At 41.2% G+C, this 24,505-nt stretch overlaps 1 protein-coding gene across 1 annotated transcript in view; it reads right to left on the bottom strand.

The window, feature by feature from the left end:
• Positions 1 to 24,069, bottom strand: part of si:ch211-276f18.2 (glucose-fructose oxidoreductase domain-containing protein 1) — a 35,601-nt gene extending 11,532 nt beyond the window's left edge. Inside the window, exon 1 of the mRNA XM_017433932.3 lies at positions 23,472 to 24,069. Within this exon, the coding sequence (XP_017289421.1) occupies positions 23,472 to 23,724 (253 nt within the window). The 5' untranslated portion in view covers positions 23,725 to 24,069. The remainder of the gene's footprint in view (positions 1 to 23,471) is intronic.
• Positions 24,070 to 24,505: the final 436 nt, after the last annotated feature.

The raw sequence follows: 24,505 nt of genomic DNA, 5'->3' as shown, positions 1-24,505 counted from the left end.
AACATTACTTTGTGATGCCACCGGGTGGCGCTGAAAGCAGCGTGCAGTTTCCTGTATGCTAACTGCTGCTAACAGAGCTCACAGAGCTAGTTCTGCTGCTGAACAACTTTAAGACTAAACACAAAACCCTATTCAGCAGATTCTAACCTGCAGTCAGTAAAATATGCCCCCCAAAACGGTAATGGAGTAGCAGAAAGAAAGTTTGCAGTGAGGAAGAGGAGCCGTAGCTTCTTTATCATCATACGGAGCGGACAGAGTTTTTTTTTTTTTTGTTTGTTTTTTTTACGGAGCGGACGGAGCAATGACTTATATTTGGGACGGAGTTTGTTCAGCAAACGCGCTGCGGGTGACGTCGCCGTTTCCGCGACAACGTTAGTGACACATAAATTGCGTGACACATATCGATAATGACTTTTGTTGCCAACACTTTTAATTATCGAATTTTATCGATTTTTTCGATTCGTTGTTGCAGCCCTAATTAAAACACATTATTAACAAACAGTTAAAATACTGGACCCCATAAAAGATCCCAGAAGCTGAAACTGGAAGAGGACCAGGGTATTTATAGGCTGGTCCCAGCACCACCCTGGGTTCCACCCTTTTCATGTAAAGAAACAAAACTTTGTACTTCTTTATAAAACAAACAAACAAACAAACAAACAAACAAACCAACAACGCCCAACTCAGATCATTTTTGGGATGTTAACACTTATTAACTCACATAGCTCTTATCTTGCTGTTGTATGTCCAAATATAAAGTTTTCCTAACTGTAATTAGTTATTTATGTTTAAACAATGATTTTGTGCAGCAGAGTAGGCGGGGCTTAAAGCTCCACATCATTAGTATGCAGACTCTGGTCCAAACAGTTTCTATAAACTGGTTCCTGCCAGCAGAAGGCAGGGACATTGGGTTTGTACTATAATACAAGTCAGTCCCCTAAGCACATCCAGAGATTTACATGCATTGTATACAAAGACACAACCGTTTTTCCCCACAGCTTTGACAGTTTATTAAGCTAAACTTTTACTGTTTTAGGTTAGTTATGATTCTGAAAATTATTTCTATTTGCTAAATGCCCAAATAATTACACAGAGATTTTATTTATTACTTTCTAACTGTATTTTAGTCTAGGCTATGTAAGAATCTGACACTCACCAGCAAATAAATCTGCTCTATAAATGCTCTTTTTGTAATTGTGCTTTGTTATGTCAGTATTTAAACCAAAAATGGGTTTCAAACAACAATTATATAAAATTTTCCTTTTAAAATCTAAAAGGTAGAATACTTAAACACAAACAAAAAAACAATTAAAGACAACAGCTAGCAGCTGATGACATATAAGCAATGTTCCAAGGATTTCACTGTTAAACCCAATCATGTTGTAAATCTGGGACTGGGACTGGGACTGGGAAGGGAACTGGTGCAAATATGCCCATGATCCTGACCCCCTCAGGCAGCTATGGTTCTGTTACAGACTCAGGAACACTTCCTCAAATCAGTGTCTGTAACCACAGTTCACTGTGCCATCCACACATGCTGCTTAAAGCTCTATCAGGCAAAGAAGCAGCCATTTATGAACACCATCCAGAAACACTGCCTTCTTCTCTGGGCCAAAGCTCATCTAAAATGGACTGAGACACAGTGGAAAATTGTTCTGTGGTGAGATGAATCAGAATTTGAGCTTTTTTGGAACCCAGCATGTCCTCTGTACTAAAGAGAGGGACTACCTGACCTGTTATCAGTGCTCAGTTCAAGGCCTGCCTCTCTGATAGTTTAATGCTTACACATCTGGTAAAACACCAGATGTTTATGAGAACTGCTCATCATTGCATCCAGTCACATAACACCCCAACATCTCTAGAATTGGGCTCGTATAAGAACTACATTCTGTACCCATATTTTAGTTCAATGTTTTTTGAATGCCTTAACCAAGTCAAAATGTTGTACAGGAAAAAAAAATGTCCTTGATGTCACAAAGTTTTCCTCACTGTGTAAAACCCTGGACAATGGAGAACACATGAAACAACATCCCATGTCAGGCTGTAATCAGCTGATTCCTGTCACCTGCTGAGCAAGCTCGTCATAACTGCTTCTCATTGACCACAATACAGTATTCTCACTAATGTCAGGCACAAGAAACAAATTATTCATATTAGTCTTAACAAAACACTGGCTTTTATCAGAACCGTAGCCCAGATATTTTATGTCCTCTGTCAAGGAGGTTATGTTGTCGGTACAGTCTCTCTGTCTGTGCACAAACATGTTACAAGAAACAAGTGGTTAGGTTTTGGTGCTGATTCAAAGGTCAAGGTCAAAGGTGATCCTGTGCTCTAACTCTGCAACTTTGTAATGTAGGAATTTCAAATTGCATAGCTGCACATCTCATGGGTCTAGGATGATCTCTATTGATTTCAAGATCACAGGGTCAGAGGTCAAGGTCATGGCTGACTCCTTTGTTAAACCTTGTCTGTGCTTCAGTAGGTGACGCCTTTGTTACTTCTGCCAAGGAGGTTGTGTTTTTGTTTGTCTGTTATCTTCTGGTCTATAAGACCTTAAATCCTTCAATTTTCTCAAAAAATGACAGCTTTAGAATCCAGAGCGACTTGTATATGTCAGAAGTCGTAATGCACGGCGCGTGGACCTGAGCGAGCGGTGAAGGTGTTTATACCTGATGCTTACGTCGGTGCAGTATTCTTCTGTGAGTTTTGACCCGTTTGATTATCTCTGTGATCTCTCACAGAGGGATCATAGAAATGCTGATACAGGCGAACCAGCTCCACTAGAGCAGAGGTCCCCGGGCCACGGACCGGTACTGATCCGTGGCTCATTTGGTACCGGGCTGCACAGAAAGAATAATTAACTTACAGTGTATCCTTTTATTATTTTCTGAACGACATTTATTTTGAAAACTGACTGGATTCTCTCCACTCCATCCGTCTCTGACTCCCTCTTGATGCTGTCAGAACCCTTATCTAGGTCACGTGATCCGTTACCGCTAAAAACAAACCCACAAGCAGCAACATGAGTAAAAAACAAACGTCTGGAAGACTAGATGGACCGTCTGGTTACTGAGAAACAGACTCAGGGCTCCACTGATTCAGTTGGATTCTTTGTGCACTTTATATTTGTGGTGTCTCTTATTTTGAAGGGCATGTTTAAACACAAAGAACATCAGGGGAAGGAGAGGCTGTTCTTTATGTTGATAACACAACACCAGGACGCAGCTAACAAAGCTGTGAGGACACACTGGATTTACTTTTATAATGTTTTAAAAAATACCCCCGTTTTCATGCTGGTTGTATCATTTTATTTTGTATTTATCTGCCACACCTTTAAAGGCCAGTCTGATAATGCACCGGTCCGTGGAGCTAAAAAGGTTGGGGGCCGCTGCGCTACAGAACGGAGCGGAGAGCGTGCAGTACAAAAACTGGGAGGTGCACGAGGATGTGGCTTATATATGACAAAAATTTGAAAATGGGCCATTTGTTGACAGTGCACCTTATAATCCAGTGCGCCCTAAAGTGCGGAAAATAGGGTACATAAAAACTAATATTGAGTACATTTGGATGAAATTTTCAGGAAATGTTGCCACAAAAACAAACCCAAAACATCCAGATCATCATCTAGATCACTCTGTTTTGTATTGATGCTCTGGCCCTGGTTTTTGCTCTCTGAGTTTTAGTGGTAGTGTGATCCTACTGATCGAATGTAGACTTAATAATTTATCCCAGATTTTAGGGTCTGGACCAGTAGGCACCCAGATGATCCACATCTAACATACTGATAGAATAATAAAGCAACAGCAGGTTGCATTTAGACTCTGTACAGTCTGTAATGCAGCTCCAGGCCCATTAGTGGAGAACCAAACCATGAATGATGACAAGCATTAGCATCACTCAAGCAGTTTGGGCCTTCAACTAATGCTGTTGATATGTGAGGAGGTTAGCATTCTGAAATGTGTTTGAGTGCTGCCATTAACCCCAGCAGCAGCTTTTACACTGAAAGCACATGTGCTGAGCAGGTTTCTATTGCAGAAAAGTCCCATCAGACAGGAAACAAATGCATCCAAATAATAATCTATTGGCAAAGTGTTAAAACATGAACAACTGGCTAATTTTAGGCTCCATCCAAACGCCAAACTGAGATAACCTGGCATGATACCAGAAGTGCTATCATGTTGTTTTGTATAGGTAAAAAAGATTATTTTAACAATCATAACCTTGAAAGCAAATGTGTACGTTTGTGCATGAGTGTGTTTGTTTGTCAGTCTGTTAGCGAAATTTCTCATGAAGAACAAAACAGATTTAATTAAAAGTCTCAGAGTATGAGACGTAAAAACATACAACTTGTTGTTCACAAAGACAAACTAAAAACACAACATACTGTTACTATTAGGTAAAGTTAGTTCTTCTCTGATGATACAACTTAGTTCTAGATTTTGTATTAAAGCAGTTTTCTGCCAAAAATACCTAAAATTGCTTCTGTTAGGTAAGCCTTTTACTAAAAGGGTTTTAATCAAAATTATCCAGGTTATTCGTTTCATTACCTTGATTCAACCAGATAAAAGTTCAAGATCTTTAATATAAGGGTGACCTGCCAAGGTGGTAAAATATCCCAAACCTCATGACCTGAAAGGTTTATTTAAATGTTGATAAAATAAGTTTTTTGTCAGTGTTTAAGTACATGGAAGCCAAGAATGACCAAACCTGCTAATAATAACAATTATTATTATTTTATTTTCATTTGGCTATAATTTTGAAATATTTTCTAGTTATCCCAGGCTGACAGAGATGGGGCGGCCATCCCACCGGGGGCATCACTGAGCTCTCTGTGGGTGAAGTGTCTTATCCAAGGACACAACGGCTGAGACTGACAGAGCAGGGACTCGAACCAGCAACCCTCTGGTTACAGGACAGACTCTTACCTCCTGAACCACTGCTGCCCCGTATTAATTAGTTTGTCTGTTTGTTCATCTGTTCACAAACTTCCTGAACACATGTGGATGAAAGTTTCAGGTTGTTGCTTCTAGTTAACCCATACATTTGGAAACACAGGGTTTGGTATTCTAAGAAAGTGACATTTTTAAATCATTTCCATGATAAAATGAGCTTTGTTAATCACAAAATAATGAGAAAACTACCATTCATCCATTTTCTGTGGTTGGGACGTGAAGGCAACCAGTTTAGGAGGGAAACCCAGACTTCCCTGTCCCCAGCTTCCCCCAGGGTGGACCCAAGGTGTCCCCCTTCCTGCCCTGGGCCTCCCCCCAGATGACAGCACTTCTCACCTGGTTTCTGAGCCTTTGGAAGGACTGGGAAAGTTTTCAGAAAATTAAATGGAGAATTCATTTAGCCAAGACAAGGAACTAACTCCCCAGACAGCAAACCAGAATTTAAATAAAACATATTAATTGGAGATTGTTGGCACAGTGGAGTAGTGGTTAGAGCTGTCGCCTGCAGGATGGCTTCTCGACCTGAGGCCTTTCTGGGTGGAGTTTACATGTTCTCCCTGTGCACACATGGGTTCACTCCGTGTACTCTGGTTTCCTCCCACAGACCAAAAACATGCATGACTGTTTAATCCATCCAAACAAACGTGGGGAGGAAGAAACTCACCATTCACGGTGAATAAAATGACATTTTGCAGTGTTGTGCAGATCAAGGACAACACAGGGACTCTTCTAGGCAAACGTTTATAAAATATTGTTATCAATCCCTGAAAAGTAGCTGGAAACTGTGTCTGAATGAAGGTTTTCTACAGTGATTTTAGCCAGCTGACGGCTTCTTTTGACCCCCCTGAAATGATGCAGTGCTGTTGACCAATCAGTTTAAAACAGAAATATAACATGTCCAGATATTTTAGCAGGAGCTTTGTCTTCTCACTGACTGCACTGCTGTTCCTGCATTAATGTGTCTTTGTGTGTGTTAGGCCAACCACCTGAACCCCCTCCAGGGTCTAATTAACTACTGGACTGAACCACTCCCCCCCCCCTCTAATCACTCTGACAGAAACACACAAACAGCAGCCCCCCACCTCAACAACGCAGTAATGCACACAAGTGAGACCGATAAACCCTGATTACCAACGACAGACCCACTGCTGACTCTCCCTGCACCATTTGCATTTTATTATCAGAACAAACTGGGTTTGCTTTTATGGAGCAGAGGTCAAGCAGAAACAGTGCAGACACACTTCATGTCTTCACTGGTGCAAATACCTCAAATACCTCCTTTTTGCTACCCGTCAAAAACTGCTACCGTCATGTTTACAAACTGAAAACTACAGCGGTTCCTGTTAATGTTAAATATCATCGGATACTGAAGTGGAAGCTTAGGAGTTATGCTTAGCAAAGCATCGGAACAATTTATATCCCAGACAAAAACCAAAAATCACTTCCTCCATCAGAATATCCTACCTGTTAAATATAAGCAGGTAGCACAAATAGATCTATGCATTAAAAGCAGCAAGTGTCTGAAAAACATTACAACTTACATACAAACACTTACAAAAGCTCAAAAAATACTTCAAAAACACTCCACAGAAATAAATTTCACTTGTCTGAATTTTTTATGCACAGATATGCATCTTTTAATGGTTTAAAATAAAAAAATAAAAATCTAGTTATTTCCATGCAGTGTCCAGAAAGAGGTGTTGTTCAGCTTGTAGGACACCACAACTGCTTCCACCCACCTCCATCATCACCATCATATGAAATAACTTTTTGTCACAACAAAAAATAGTGGCTGGTAAAAAAATAATAATTTCCACCCCTGGCTAAAGGTAGTGGTCACAGCATGTTGGACAGACTCCTAAAGAGTCACAAGTTAAACTTACTTCAGGTATACTTTTACTTTACACTGTCTCTGCTATTACAATATAAAGTTCCTGCTGCAGGGCCCTTACACTGTAAACAACAACTAATCCAGTACCTGTAAGCTGCAGTTACAGCTACAATGTTCAGTACTTTTTATTTCTAAATTGTGATAAATATTGTTATAATTTTTTTCAGATAATTTTGAGGAGACACTTTGGGAGCAAAAGATTATTTAATTTAAAACATGAGCATGAAAGGCAGTGGGTAGGATGCATGATCTGTAAAATCTGTTTGGATCAACACTGAGTCAACTGTCTCACCTGCACTTTCACATTATCTCAATCTATTTTCAGGTTCAATGTAAAAACCAGAAAAAATAGGTCCCATTTAGGAAAGCATGAGTTCAGTTTGACTCTTTGTGTAGGAGCCATGAAAAGCATCTTTGTGTCAGAAGAAACTGCTGAAAAGTGAATGTAGGAGGTGACATGGAGAGGCTCAGAATGTTAATGAGAAGCAATGAGCCCAAACTTTAAAAGTAACACACAACCATGTGCTCCACTACACAAACTGTACACATGGAGCACACGATTCACCACAAACGACTCCAGGACTCACTACCTCAACACTACTGGCTGGCATTTTAGGACAGAAATATCAGATAATAGGGACAATTCAAAAGATTTAACTCTGACACTATAAGTGAAGGAAAAAAAAACAAAAAACAAAAATTAAATATTTAATTTAAAGAGCCAGCATTGCTCAAATGAACACTCACTGCTTTTTTAACTCGGATTATCTTATTATGAGAACAGCCGGAGTTATAGCTGTTTTGGTCAAACTTTGTAATAACTAAGAGGGATGTCATCTGAGGTCTCACAACCTGTGTTAGACAGAGTTTCCCCCAGAAAAGAGGATAGGTGGTGACGGCCGACCGGGATTTAGTAAAAACCAACTGATTGAAATTGACAGAAAGTTGAAAATATGGCTATTTATTTGATATTATAAGATATTTGTGTCAAATATTTACACAACTACAGTTTTACAAAAAGGCACTTTTGAAATACTTTTTTAAACAAAAATACAATTAAAATAACTACAAAATTGTTTGCACCTAATTTAAATCCTAATTTAAGTCACATTTACAAATAAATTAAATTACCATAAATGAAAAAGTGCAAACAAGGCACCAACACACGTCTCACTTCCAGGCCAATGAATAACAACAGAGAACTCTGACAAACAGACAGATGCTGTACTGTACTGTGCTTTTTGTGGCACAGGCTGCATGTTGGATCACTACATGGAACAACAAAACAAAACATCTAATGCTGAATTTAATAGCATCATTTTACTGGTAAACTGATAATATTTTCACTAAGTACAGAACATGCTTACCATAGTAAAGCCACGCTCTGAATTTCAGCTCAACTAACCATTGTTGTCTATAAACTCTCCTTTTTATCGGCTGCAGCAGTAATCTCCTTCCATGAGTTTTGACCCGTTTGATTATCTTTGTGATCTCTCATAGAGGGATCATAGAAATGCTGATACAGGCGAACCAGCTCTGCTAGAGCAGCAAAATTGTCCATTCTGAACGGAGCACGGCGCGCACGGTCCGCCCCAAGTTACAAAAGGTGCACAACCAGACACCGGGAGGGACCTTCGCGCAGGGGTGGGGACAACGCGATTGCATCACTGTTGGCGCGCGCACCCTCCCGCGGTGAGGTAGATAAAGGTAGTGGTTTTGGGGGAGCGGGTGGTAAAAAAAAACGTGTAAAAAATGACGTATTTATAATAAAGTGGAGCTTAGCCTGGCGGCCCACCAGGCTTGTAATACACTGGGGGAAACTCTGTCTCTGTATTTTATCCAAAAAAAGATATTTAAAGGCTTATTAGTGTTGTTGCAATACGAGGTTTTAAGTGATGTTTTTGTATGTTGCCTAGGAGTAGGTTGTGTAGACTTTATACAATATTTGTGAGGTTATAAAATGAACCAGATCAGTGAATGTTAATAGTTTTGATTGTAAAATCAGTGATTTTTTTTTCTTTATAGCTCATGAATTATCCTACAGAACTGGTATTAAAGATGATGTATTTTTATGAGAGCTGAGCTGAACCTCTGAGACATAATTCAGATATGGTAGCACCGATGCACGGTACCGTGCAGGATCGGTTTGTTTAACTGGAGATGCTTCATACAGTGTTACTGTGTACGTGCTTTATTTAAGGTCTCCAACTCATTATGAAACAAAGAAAACTTTATTTACTCTTTGAATTGTTACTCCAACTACACATACAGTGTCTCAACTTGTGGATTTACTTTAAAATTGTCAAATAACAAACTTAACTGAACCTAAATTCATCAATTAGGTAAAACTAAATTTGACACATTTCTGAGGAAAACTATTTCCATTAAGTTCTTTAATTTTTTACCAGAACAAAAATATTACAATTTTTAGCATTTCTGAAACTCTTCAAATATAATTTATATAAAGATAAAAATGTTTTGGTGCTGAGGACAAACTCTGTCCCAGCTTTAGAAATGGTTTCCTATTGTTCAATTAGCTTCAAAGGGTCGTTCAGTTTGGACAGAAAGTCTATTTCTACTGTGTGAATAAACAACAATAAAATAATTAGGAGAAGTTTTGATTGTTAGGAGCAGTTTGCCTCTCTGGGGTCACTGATATCAGTGTTTCCTCTCTCTGCAAACAGTCTTTGCCACAAACAGCCTGCCATCACAAAGTGCCTTCTCAGACATGAGCACCATCAGAGGCTCGGAGTCACAACCATGAGATCTTCCATAAATCATCCAAGGTGACCTTCATGACCTGTTGACACACAGCGTCTTATTCATGGAGTGTGACAAAACACAGCCTCTCATGTGGTTTTAGCTGGATATCTTGACAAAACACTGAGGAAAAGTTTCATTTTTGTAAGACTGGAAACAACCAAACAAAAACAGAAACACAACACAAAGCAGCTGATAGCTGCCTGAGCGTCAGTGTCTGCAGAACTCAAGAAGAAAGAAATAAAGACAAGTTTGGAAGAACTTCTGAAGCAGCTGCCTGATATTCTGACATTCATTAACCTTTTTCTCTACAGCCTAGCAGCAGTTTGAGACTTCCTGTTGTAGGTAAAGGTCCAGAACTCCCTGAAGGAATGCATATCGCCCGCCACCTTTCATGCAGGACTTCCACTCAGACATTATCTTGTGTTGAGGATGACGTATGGCTACATATCACACTAAACTTTAGTTAAACAGCTGTGATAGGTCAGCTGACTGTGGTGGCCATCTTGACTACAGAAGTGAATCAGCTGCAGATGTAACTGTGGTGATTAGTTTCTGAGAGTTTCATGAGAATCTATTCAGTGGTTCATGAGGCGTTCTGCCAATGAAAACTTGCACACGCCTTTAACAACATGCCAACGTTTTTATGTATAAACTATATGAGAAGTGTAAAGAGAACCAAGATCAAAACAAATGTTTGTCACTCTCTGACAGTATAAGAGAGGCAGACAGAAAAGAAGAACAAAAATGAAGCCTCAAGCAAACAGTCACTGTGGGAAAACTGGAAGGAATAGAAGCACTCAGTTGTCATACGTGTAATTCTTTAAGCGTATGAATTGTTTATTGTAGGGGAAATGACAAATTAAAAAAAGCCTTCACTCACAAGAGAAAGTTCTGAAGTCAGGACCGTTTGGATGGGATCTCTCTGCATCATGGAGGGATGTGAGCTGAGCACTTGCCTCATTGACAGACGTATAAAAATGAGCCAAACTTCATTTAGACTGCAACAATCAGACTGTATCTGGATTTGATTAGTCATCAGGGTTGCCTATAAAAAACTAAAGACCTAGCACTACGTGAAGAAATGCACATTGTGTGCTGCCTTTCAGCCCAGAGTTATTAACTGAGATCATCTGATGTTGAGAAATGTTGACCTTGTAAATGACATTATGCAATATTGTGAGATCTTGTGGCCTGTGTTAGGAAGAGTCTTAGCTACTACTGCTCCAAGCTGGAGCTAGATCTGTCTCGATAAAAACTGCAGTTTAAGTTTCCTGTGTGGATTTGAATTGCTGGGTGTAAATACAGTAAATCCAATCTGATTATATTATTATACATGTGACAGAGGGCAGTGGACAGACTATATGTGCTGACCTCATCATTAGTCTTCAATACAATGAGAATCATTTTTAAATGATCATGATGAATTCACTTCAATAGATCGAGTACTGAAAATTTGAGCCAAAAATTATTTAAAGCACAAGTTATATAAATCATCCCAAGGTACTTAAACAGTATTTCTTTTGATTTGAGCTTTTATCCCCAGAAACAATGAACTATAATTGGATTGGTAATACTAATTATATAAATACAGACCCAAAAAGAAGGAACGAAGGGTGGGAGGAAGGAAGCAAAGAAAGAAGAAGGGAACGAGGAAGAAAACAAGAAAAGAATTAAGAAAGGAAGGAAGGAATATGTGTCTTCAGAGTATGATCTCAACGGTCTAACAACACATTTCACAATGTTTAGTTGTGGTGTGAAGGCTCAGCAGTCTGATCCTCTGTCCTGATGTGTCCACAGGTTGTCTGTCTGCGATCAAATGACCAAAATCATTACCAAACGCTGATTCCATTCAGACATCCATCCATCCATGTCCTTTTACCTGCTTCTCCTTTCTGGGTGGCTGGGAGCTGGTGCCTATGTCCAGCAGACACCCCCCCCCCCATTAATACTCATCCTTTAGGGTCATCAAGAAGATTCAGTAAGCTGCTGCTTAATCAGACCATTCAGGAGGGATAAACATCTGTTTCCTGTGGCTTTTCTTCTTCATTAAACATTGTTTTTATGGCCAGCTGAATCAAAGACAGACTGCAGGTATTTTAAAGGCAGTGTAAAGTGAAAGCTTCTGGTGAAACGTGTCAGAAAGCAGGAAGTCATCATCACACAAACACGCTGCTTCTCTCCACCTCCAGCTCAACAGGAAGTGAGAAGCCCTTCGCTGTGGTGAACAGAAGTCTCATTTCCTGTTGCAGCTGAATGAACTACAAACTGATCTTATTTAAAGCTACTATATTAGGAATTCCTAATCAACAAGATTTGTTTCTTATTGTTTGAATCAAAAAGTGTCACAATATCGTGAAAACAAATGTGGTTAATGGCCTTGTATCCCCTGAAATCACTTTTCATGCCAGAGTTTTACACTAAGACCAGTTTGAACTGAGAAATGATGTACTTGGAGTTGTTTTGGTCAAACTTGGGAAATAACAATGCAAGGGTTAGGGTTAACCAAGATTACTCAAAAAGTTATGAGCGAATTTTCATGTAATTTCCAGGAAACATCAAAGAAGTGATTAGATTGTGAGGGTGATCTGGATCACAATCTGGATTCAGACTCCAAGCAGACAGCCTTGGCAGAGGTCTGACCTCTAGGAACGCTTCTAGTTTCCTAAAAGTTTCATTAAAATCCATCCAGTGGTTGATGAAAGGCTTTACCAACAGAAACATACAGTTGACTCCAAACAGTAAATGTCTCAGGGCTCAGGATATGTGCTGGTGATCAGTCTCAGCTACTACCACAGCAGACTTTAAACTGCCTTTTTGTGGTTTTTAAAGGTCTGTTATCCTTAATCAGTTGTAAATGTATATCCTTCTGAGAGTTTCAATAAAACCTGTTCAGTGGCTCATTCTATTTTGCTAACAGACTCACACAGACATGAGCAAAAACATTGTTGCTGGCCTTTTGGCTACAGGCACTAAAAATCAAACTGAATCCTTCTGTATTGACAAATGTGACAGTTTTATCTGCAGCTGTGACTGACAGAGAGCTGACCTGCTCTCATGTTTCCACTCCCTGATGGCCAATTAAGCAGCACAGCCAGGCCTGCTGGTAAAAAGTGGTACATAAAGACAGCGGAGGGAGCTGTAACAGCATAGCTTCCCTGTGGGAATACACAGCATGGACTGGGAGCAGGAAACAAAGAGCTGAGGACAGTTCGTTTACAGAGCACCCGTCAGACACAAAGTGATGAGAAGGGTGCCAGAGGGGGGAGGGGGGAGGGCTCGGGATGTGTGTACAACAGAAGGTTACACAAGTGATTTCCCAACACTGTAGCTGATTAGACAGGTAACTTTGCCTCTGCATTAACACAGACACAAAGAGCAGACTCATCAATGTGCTGTTAAAGGATCAAGGGGCATTAAGGAATGTAGCTGCAGGTCATACGTCCTACTACTGATACAGCCAACACCTTTACATCACATTTTATAGCTTCCTGCTCCTCCTTTCTTTCTGGTTTAGACAATGCTTTTGCCTGTGTATGTGTGCTCGTTTGTCTGTAGCATTAAAAAATATATTTCATGATTGGAATGAAACTTTCAGAAATCATTGAACCTACCTCCACAGCTGAATACCTTCTGGAGTCAACCCAATTTAACCTCAGCCGACACAAAAACGGCTATAACACAGTGATGTGTACAGATCCTGAGATATGGCTTTATGTGGTGGTAGCTGAGAATCATTCCCAACACGTACTTTGAAAACACGTCTCACAGAATCCTAAAATATCATATGATACTGTGAATCACATCATCAGAAATGTTTGACCAAAACAGCTAAAACTCTTATTTCTGAACATAAGATGATAGTTGTATTACAACTTGGCTACGAAGTGGTAGGCAACCTAAAATCACAGAGCAGGCTCAGCAGATGCTGAAGCACATACCGCACAGAGGTTTCCAACGTTCTGCAGAGTCCACAGCTACAGAACCTCCAAACTTCATGTGGCCTGCAGATTAGTTAAAGAACTGCATATGTCACCAGGTGCAATGCAAAGCATCAGATGAAGTGGTGTAAAGCACACCACCACTGGACTCTAGAGCAGTGGAGACATGTTCTCTGGAGTGACGAATCACACTTCTCCATCTGACAATCTGATGGACGAGTCTGGGTTTGGTGGTTGACAGGAGAACGGTACTTGTCTGACTGCATTGTGCCAAGTGTAAAGTTTGGTGGAGGGAGGATTATGGTGTGGGCTTGGCCCCTTAGTTTCAGTGAAAGGAACTCTGACTGCTTCTTCGTACCAAGACATTAAACAATTCCATGCTCTCAACTTTGTGGGAACAGTTTGGGATGGCCCCTTCCTGTTCCAACATGGCTGCACACCAGGACACAAAGCAAGGTCCATAAAGACATGGATGAGCCAGTTTGGTGTGGAAGAACTTGACTGAGCTGCACAGAGTCCTGATCTCAACCTGATAGAACACCTTTGGGGTGAATTAAAGCAGAGACTGTGAGCCAGGCCTTCTGTCCAACATCAGTGTCTGACCTCACAGATGAGCTTCTGGAAGAATGGTCAAAAATTCCCATAAACTCTCCTAAACCTTGTGGAACGCCTTCCCAGAAGAGTTGAAGCTGTTCTAGCTGCAAAGGGTGGGCCAACATCATCTTAAACCCCATGAATTAAAAGTGGGACGTCACTCAAGTTCACATGCATGTTAAGGGAGATGAGCTAATGCTTTTGGCAATATAGTGTATTTTGCTAACAGACCAACAGGGATGGCATTAATGTCAAAGTCTGAATGAAAAAATAAACCCATGGATCTTTTATCATGCAGTGTATAACAATCAGAGGATGTTATTGGGCTGATGAACAGCTACTCTCACACTACATTTTAGGTCAATATGTGAGGATAAATCATCTCATCACGTCTCTGTTCCTATAACATTCATTTGTTTGGGTAGTGTTCCTAAAAGCCTGCCTCCAATCCCATCCTCTGTGCCTGAGGATTTATCAACACAATGTGATTCCTGATCCAGAGCCGGCTCACCACGATCACCAGGACTCTGAAGAAGCTTTTCTACTTTCACTTTTTGCTTCAGGAATTCTCACTTTTAAGCACCATGTGGTGACAGGATGAGAGAGGCCCCCTCCCTGTTCCAGCCATTTATCCAAAACACAAAGGCAGTTTCACAGAACGACAAGCCTGCTCTCTGCTTTTCTTCTTTACTGCTTCTCATCGGATCCCCGTCGGATCCCCATCTACTCCCGTCTACCTCACACACTCCCTGGCTTGTCCTGAGCATGTTAATGGGCGTCTGGGAGAAGACGAATGAGAGGCAGGGGGAAATTTGTAGTAAAAAAGAAGCAAACACTGAAAGACTGCATCTCACAGACCTTCCTCGCTGTCTGGAAAAATGGAGCCTCTCCTCCAATCAGAAAGACACGTTTATTTGGAATAATTTGATCATTTAATTCAAAGTGTCATTTAAATATTTTTCTTAGAGAGTACGTATTGTTGCTAACTGACCACAAAAAACTACTAGAACTAGTTTGTGCTTGACAAAGTGTTTTTCTATGTTTCTGATTTAAGATGGCCGCCACACTTAATCAATTTTAGCAAACAAAAATAGTTAGAAGTTGTTCATTTTTACAGATACTGGGCTACAATTTGGTGTGGTGTTAGCTGAGAGTCATCCCAAACTTTACAGAATGTCTTATCAAGTTGAAAACTATCTCATAAATAAAAAGCTGACAGGCACTAGGACCAGTGTCTCTGCAGGTACGCTGTGGGACAAAGAGTCTCTGTCACACGTATTAAATACAGCAGACATAATCCCAAATTCACACGCTGAATTGGTGAATTTGAAGATGAAAATTAAGTTTGAACCTAAGTGGGAGTGAAATAATATCTGACTGTATCTAATCTTACTGAGAGCCCCTTTCCTGTCAATGAGAGCAACTTTTCTTTTTCATTAAAAATAATAATTATAAAAACACACAAAGGAGTTTTGCTTTAATGTCCATTTCATTCAGTCCTGAAAGGTTTCTACAACTCTGCAGAATCAGACAGGAGAGATTGTGTCAACATCCTTTTTTTCTTCCAAGTATTGTTAAACTTTCATCTTATTTTCAAGAGATGAATGTCTCATTGCAGCCCGATTATTTACTACATGAAGAAACGTCAGACTGGCTAAGGATGATTACATCACAGCTCACCGAGCTTTTAGTTGTTAAAAATGAATAACCAACTGATATACAGACAATTAAAAAACTTTTTGACTGCATTTACAAGTTTACTCTGAACTTTCAGAGTCCAACTTACTTTATTTACACAGTAATACTAAGTATAACACCAAGAAGACTTTTCGTGTCTGGCAGAATTGAACGAGTATAATAACACAATCTACACTTTGTGGGTTCAGTAGCTGCCAAACAGCTCCTCAGTGCTGTGAAGTACAGTTGCATAAGAGCATCAGAGTATATTTATGATGACACGGACTTGCCCTTTGCAGACAGCTTATAAATAGCTCTCAGCCTGAGAGGTCACACAGAGCAGGTGTTGGAAGCTCATCAGAGGGCTGGGATGACTCACTGCATGTCAGTAACCATACAAATAACATCCACGTCATACTGTATGCTGCTCGTTCTGGAGAGGATCCAATTGGATGCTAAAATACAGAAAGATGTATAAACAGTAATCATACTTTATCCTGAGCACTGCTGGGCTGTAGCGCTCTGTTGGCTTTCATGTGGAGAAATGATTAAAACAACAATCTGAGGATGAAACTGTTGTTTTAATGAGAACATTTGTGAGATGTCCTCTAATATCATTCATCTTGTAATCAGCCCCCCACCCCCCAATCTCTGCTTCATCTATTCAACGGTCTCCCTGCTTTACTTCAACCTCTTCTCTGAGTGAAAACTATAACTGTGTTACTAGTCAAGGTCAGCATCATTTCAAGTTCTGTGTCATACCAGCTGAATATTCACATAATGTTTACAGCAATCTTTTCCCTATGATGTCACAGGAACGGCTCTCGATCCACATATCCTAATCTTGCTTTAAAACTGTGAAAACGGGAAAATAATATGCTGTAATGAACCTCCCACCAAGCCTAATCAAGCATGAGCAGGGGCAAAACGCCAACCCCGCAGGCAGTTGTTAGTGTGATCAAATGACCGCTGGAGATAGGTGCAAGCTCGGAAAAGGAAGTCACGAATAACTATATAATTTCAGTTAGCTGGTGTATGCTAACACTCAGTTCCCTGATCTACAGTAATTATGGCAGTTAATGCCAAAACATTGGCCTTCTTTATGTGGCCAACAGGGCAAACGTGCAGCAAATGGCTAAACTTACTGCAAACACATGAATCATGGAAACACAAAACACACAAACACTAAAGTAAAATGCTGCAATCACAGAAAATAGACATATGCAAAAATATACAAGCAACAAAATGAATGCAAAGAAAAAAACTTCCAAGTACCAAAAAACACTGAAACCCCCCAAAACACCAGCAAGTAAGAAAAACTCAAGCTCACTCCACAAAACAAAGTGCACCAGACCACTGGGGGGACAGGAAGTTGGACTCAGAGCTGGTTAGGTCACCTCCCTGTCCGCCGTCCGCCATCAACAAATCACCACCGATGACTCTTGAAAAACACAAATTAAATAACCTCCATGTCATGTGAACTTCTGCTCAACAGGTAATGTTGAATTGTTTCACTAGACCTATTTTATTTGATCTGATTTTAAAGCATTTGTATTAATATTTTTAATAAAAATTAACACCAGGTGATGAAAAATTAATGTTGAATTGTTTCATTAGACTGGACTAATAAGACACACCACCTAATGAAGCTGCAGAGTGCAGATATCCACCAACATTTCACTGTTTGCTGCATGTCTAGCTGTTTGCACAAGTTGGCCATGTGTTTGCACCTGTTGGCCACCGTACCTCTTGGCTGAGTGTTCTGTTTTTCTTATCTACTATAGTGTTTACAGAAGTTTAAAGAATATTATAGATATCCATGGTATGGGCAAAGGCTTCAAGACCATCTCCAAAAAGCTTTATGTTCCTCTGAGCTCAGCTGCCCATATTAATAAAAAGGATAAGGTTCATGGGACTGGAGCCAGCCTCCCAGGATGTGGACGCAAAAGGAAATGCAACCCCAGGTTGATCAGACAGATAATACAGATGGAAGAAAAAGAGCCAAGGAAACAGCTCAAAACTACTGAATCAGAATCAGGTTTGTGTGTTTCACATACAAAGATGATGACTCCAGTCTCACTTGCTCTTGTACTTGTAAGAACTTATTGAATATATTGTACGTTTACAAATAAAAACTAACAAATGACTGATCATATATTCAGAGAAAAATAAACATAAGTAGGAGTAGACGTCCTTCAAACCTGAGTAAGCTGGAGAAGTTTGCTCAAAAACATCCAACCTGAAAAATTCATTTTAAAGCTATAAATTGCAGGACAACAAGGGAGTGAATACTTCTGTAGACTCACTCACCCCACTAATAACTGACTACCAAACATCAGTTCTCTATTCAACCATGATGTAAAGGAGTCTTTGTCATTTCACAATCATATTTGTGTATTATTGCACAAAGCCATACACAAGCATCATGAGGCGTCGTCAGCTGCCATAAAAGCCTACTTCCTGTTGTTTGTCGCTGTGAGACTCAAGTAGTCCCACAGATCTGAGCTCCCACCACTTCCTGCTCCCACCATCAAAACTAAAGTGCACAAAGAGACGGAGGGAGCACCTGAAACTCTGCTGCGTGTAACATTTCACTGCAGAGCTCAGATTCCCTTTCAGCATCTGGCCTACAGGTACCAAACAACACTGAAGCTTAACAAAATAAGAGCGCAGTCTGCAAAAACACAACTGCTGCAGGTAATTGATAAATAAAACTAATATGGATTAACTTCAGTGGTCACCTAGAATTGAGGTTAACTGTAGATGTCCATCCAATAATGACTTTATGCAAGTTTCATTTCATTTGTCCAGTGGTTCAAGAGATGTTTTGCTAACAGCCACATGAACACACACAGACTTGGGCACAAACATTGGTCTGCATCTGTCAACTTTCATCAACAGGCAATTTAAAAAAGTTCTTTCCCTCCGAGGGGAAAAGTGCCAAGGAAGGGTAACTATTTGAAATGTATTTTTAATTTCTCAAAGCTTTCAAACATATCTCACACCTCACCCTCTGAGAAAGACTTTAAATAATCTAGACTTCTTCTGAAGTCGAGCTGAACTGCTCCGACAGCCACAACTTCCTTCCACTTACTGAAGCATTAAAGCTGCACGATGCAGATATTCAGCTGAAGACGGGTGAAAAACCCTTTTCACAGTCATTTAAATGATGCCTAAAAAGGAATGAGTCTTCACGCCTCATAGTTATGGAAGTCTGTTCTCCATCTTTGACCAAGAAGCCAATAACCAACTTCTGCTAATAAGGAGACAGACACATAATACTTTAAAAAACATAATTTTCTAAGGTCCTAATAAAATATCTGTGAAATACTTTGGCCTAAATGTAACAAGATAAAAGGAACAAAACTCTCGTGTGGTGCACGTCAATCAGGTTTTTCTGTTTGCAGCAGATCTTAGGGGTGTACAGAGACACTAGACTGCACTCCCCCCCCTCTGGGCGGCTTTTCCAAGAGAGTCGAACCCATAGAAAATAAGCCGAACCCTTAAAGAGAGGCTGTGGTGTTCTGACTGACCTGGAGCCAGGACCAGTTCAATTTAAGGCCTTCTAAAAGCCTTTAAAGCCCAGCATGATTCAAGTTTAAGACCTACATGAATTACAAAAAATGAGCCATTGTGAAACTTCTTTTAAAGTAACAACTTTTATTGTCTTTGATTTAAATTTAAATTCAGTCCAAATCCTTCAGAACCTAATAAACCAGTTTCAGGAACCGCACAAACATTTGTTTGCAAGGAAAGCTGAATGCTCATACAAATAATTCCTGTTGCATGAAGGGAGTTTTAGTTTTGTGAAAGCATAAAAACAGGTGAAGTTCTCAAAAAGAACCCCAACTAAATAAATAAATACCTAAATACCGCTGGCATTTAGAGACAACTTGATGGAGGAAGCAATGAATGAATGAACCTAACCTAAAACTGAGATGATTAAACCTTTTAGACTAATTCCCTGCAGAAACCCCGTTTATGGCTGCTGCAAAGATTAAACGTAGTCAACGCAATTGATTAAGAAAATCTGACAACATCAATACTTTTAGTCAGTTTTATGGCTTTATCTTCTTATTTCTTAAAGGTTTCAATTCAAATAACTGTTTTTCTCCCCTCTGTTAGTAAACAGGTTCTGGTTGGTTCCATCTGAGCGACAGTTTTAAACCATACTTTTAAAGTATGGTAGTATTTCAAGCGAGCTGACAATAAAAGGGTGGTTTGAATATTCTGCAAGGTTTCCTTGGCTAACTACATCTGAGAAGGAGGAATACAGAACCACTGATGAACCACTGAGTGGTGGGGGGGTGGGGGTGATTTTTTTAAGATGATAAATTTACTCTGAAATTAGACAGGTTGTCCGTCTGCTACGTTTTCAAAAGAATAAATGTTTGAGAAGACGTTTAGGATAGAACCTGGGCCCATGTTCAGTTCAACACTGCTTCTATCTGGTGGTGTCCTGAGTTTTGTTGTGTATTCTAAGCCTGGTGGGCCGGGAGGCTAAGCTCCTCTTGTTTATTATAAATACGTCATTTTTTATACACGTTGTTTTCCACCCGCACCCCCAAACCCACTACCTTTATCTACCTCACCGCGTGAGGGTGCGCACGCCAACAGGCCGAGCCTCCTTCAGCTACCTGGAGTTAGCATGTTGTCAGAGCCACAGCAATAAACATGGAACGAGCGGGTTTTACCAAAAATGGTTAGTTGAGCTGAAATTCAGCAGGTGGCTTTACAAGACTGAATATGGCGACAGAAGCACTATTACCAGAATTGTTTATAGGGGCAAATATTTCTGAATAAAAACCATCATTTCTTTTAGTAATAAAATGTGCCAACAATGTAATAATACAGAAAATGCAGCTTGACGAAACACCGGCTCACAGAGGGTCAGCGGCTCGCCACCATGTGACTGAATTCTCACCTAAAATATCCTTACTGCAGGCTTTACTTTGAAATACATAAATAATCAGAGGGGTTTATACGTTCATTTATCATGTTTGACTTGGAACTTTCAGTGTATAATCTGTGCTTTCATTAGCAGGACTTTATGTACATGTATTTTGTGGATAAACTATATATTCCAAAATTTATTATTAAAATAAAACAAACTAAAATAGCGAAGGCAGATCAGTATCGGAGTGACACCGGGCCATGTCAGGAGAAAGAGAAGCTGAAACATCACAGCACACGGAGAGATGCTGCTCAACAAGATGGACTGGTTTGTTGCCATGAGATCAGGCATTTTTTCAGGTAGAACCTGAACAACCACTGCACCGTTCTGGTGACTCACATCTGCTTCTCCGTTCTGTCCGTTTCACTGAAACAGTCAATTCAGGCTGCAGAACGAATTAGTTCGATCAGATAAGAGAAGCTGGTAATAGTTGTTGAAACATCAGTCAACAATGACTGATGTTTCAACTATTACCAGCTTCTCTGATCCACACTTTTTTAGTCTGGATGCTTTTGAAACAGTTGCCTTTCAGATGCAAAGTAAGACAACAGCACTGGCTGGAAACCTCCCCCCACCCCCACGTACCTCTGGCTCTCCAGAGTTAAACAACATATTTCTCTGTAGACGAGGACTGATGACATTTATCGAAAATAACTTTTATTGGCCACCACAAAAGGTGAAAAGCTGGCAAAATATCTCAAAGTAATCATTGGATGCATTTCTACAACTGAATAATGTTTGGAGTCACCCCAGTTCAAGATGGCCACTACAGCTAACCAACTGTAGTCAGGGATGACTCAGATAATGAGCTCAAACTTGAAACAGAGTTAGCCTCAGTATAGATTCTGGATCCCTCAAAGAAAGGTGGTGGGTGATATGAATTCGAGGAAGGACGGGCACAATGACATCAGCAGTCAGTGAGCAGGTCAGAGAAGGATGCTGGACCTGGACCTGGTCCTGATGATAACCCTCACAGACAGACACATGTCAGCTGATCAGCTGATAGAACAGATCAATTCCATTTCAGCACAGTCTCCACTGAATAAAGATGAGATTATCACAGCTCAGCGTTACACAACAGGTCCACTTCAATAAGCTCCGGTTCAGGAGTCAACACACAGCTTTCTATCACCCGCCACCAAAGGTGAGAGGCAAGGATGTGTATGAACTCTAATAAACTCAGAAAGTATTCAAGCTGATTGAACATGGCTGCCACAGCTAACAAACACCAAAATGGCTACAACTCCTCCAGTTTTACAGATATTCAGCTGAACTCTGGAGTGGTAGTAGCTGAGAATCCCTCGGAGTTGTACCTGACTGAATGAGATTCCACCCTGAACACACAGTGAGTGTTAACAAGAGATCATTATATGATGACATGTCTCTCAGTCCTTTCCTTAATGCAGGGCTTCTTTCAGCGTGGCAGTAAAATGATCTGATCGTCCCCTCACTCCATCCTCAGCAGCTGCAGAGATCTGTCCATTCAGGTTTCTGTTTGCATCTGCTCAGGAAGATCTCAGGAGTAAATTCTCCACAGACTACATCAAAAAGAGGAAGTGTTTATCTAAGAAGCAGAACTTTAGTTTATTCTTTCAGCGAGTGAGTGCTGAAGATGCTGCCCTCCACTTCCTCCTGATCTGCAGCTACCATGTATCATTTGGATCTGCATCTGTGAAGCCGTCTGTTTTCAGTCACTGGCAGATAAACTCTGCTGTCTCCTCACCACATTAAAGGTCGACACTCCTCCCTGCTGACTTCTACACTACAAGCATCTGATGCTGACAAACGGTGGCATCGGAGCTGCTTGGGTCAAATCTGAAAATAACATGATGCACAATCTGAGGTCACGCTCAAAGCATGTGTTGGGACTGACTCATCACATTTTAGGTCAGAGTTTGTGTTGGCTAATGTTCATTAGCTGTGGCAGCCATGTTGTTCTGAAGGTTAATCAGTTGTAGATGTGTATCCATTGATTATTGCCTGAAGGTTCCATGAGATATTTTACTAACAGACAACACTTAATGCTAAAGTTTTAAGCAAAGATCTCATGCAATCCACAACCTCCCCAAGGTCCAACACATCCCTCCACCTTCTATCACTTCTCTGTGGTTGGGCTGCAGAGGCAAACCCAGACATCCCTCTCCCAGCTCTCCAGCTCCTTCCAGGTGGTCCCAAGGCGTCCCCAGGCGTTCCCAGGCCAGAGAGGATACACAATCCCTCCAGAGAGTTCTGGGCCTGCCTCGAGGTCTCTTCCCAGTGAGACATGCCAGAAAAACCTCCAAAGGGACGTGTCCAGGAGGCATCCTGATCAGATGCCTGAACCACCTCAACTGACTCTTTCTATGGGGAGGAGCAGCAGCTCCACTCCGAGCTCCACCCAGATGATGGAGCTCCTCACCTCATCTCTAAAGCTGAACGTGGCCACCCTACAAACGAAGCTCAGTTTAGCTGCTTGAGTCCAGGATCTCATTCTTTCAGTCACAATCCAAACCTAAACACCATAGGTGGAGTTGGATGACGGACCAGTAAATCGAGAGTTTTGTCTTTGGACTCAACTCTTTCCTTACCATCCAGACCTGCAGGACTCCCCGAGTTTGGACCGATCTTGCAGGACTCCCTGAGTCTGCTCCCCTCACCCCCCCTCCCCGCCCCCACAGCACCAGGGCCTCAGCATCCACCCCCCACCCCCCCTCCAGACTCACCCAGCGTTTTGACCGCGATCTGGCGCGTGAGAGGCGGCGGCAGGTTGATGCAGACCAGGTCCACGTCCTGGTGCAGCAGCACGTCGTCGATCCGGTTGGTGTAGAAGGGCACGTCCATCTCGTGGGCCAGCTCCTCCGCCTCCTCCTGGGTCCGGCCCCACAGCGCCTTCACCGCGAAGCCTTCGTTCTTCAGCAGCGGGATGATCACCCGGGCCGTCAGGCTGGTGCCGAACACGCCGACTCCAGGAAGCATGGCTCGGCTTGAGTGTGTGCCAGTGCTCGGTGTGCTTTGCTCCGCTCCTAGCCGTGCTCGGTCAGGGTGGCCATCCACCTGCAGCCAGGCAGCCGCCGCGCAGCATATTCACTGGAACAGGTGGAAGAGCAGGCCCCTTCTTCTTCTTCTTCTCGTCGTTAACAAATACTGATTCCGGTCCGGCTGGTTTCCTCCACCTCCACAGACATCAAAATAAGAGCCCCAGAGAGGAGCTTTGTTCAGCGGCAGGCTGACAGCGGGAGGTCGCCTTCCAGCAGCGGCGGTGGTTCGGTGCTGACGGCTGTGTGCGGCTCTGCGCGGCGCCACACTGCAGCTCCGCGCCGGGACCGGAAGAAGAACGCCATTTCAAAATAAAAGCCCTAAACTAACTGGGTGTTTTTTTCCGTTTCTTGTTTCATTTATCGACCGCTGTCACAAGGCGAAGACGTGTCTGTTTGTGTATGTCTACTTCCAAATACAAAAAGTTTAATAAAACATCTATGACTGATTCACTTTTGAAGTCAACCCAATTCAAGATGGCTGACCAGCCAAGTGACATGAAAACACACTAACCTGCTTTAACTCCGTCAGTTTCACAGATCCTCACCAAAGATTAGGTGTGGTAGGAGCTGACACTGATCCCCAACACATATTCTGAGCCATCTGCAAGATCTTTGTTCAAAGTTTAGCCATAAATTATTAAACTGTCTGTTAGCAAAATATTTCATAAATCAATGAACAGATTTTAATTTAAAAAAAAATTAAAAATGTGTGTCCACAC

This window comes from Kryptolebias marmoratus, linkage group LG21, assembly GCF_001649575.2.
Source record: "Kryptolebias marmoratus isolate JLee-2015 linkage group LG21, ASM164957v2, whole genome shotgun sequence".
NCBI classification, from domain to species: Eukaryota; Metazoa; Chordata; class Actinopteri; order Cyprinodontiformes; family Rivulidae; genus Kryptolebias; species Kryptolebias marmoratus.
This window is presented reverse-complemented; position numbering and strand designations above follow the sequence as displayed.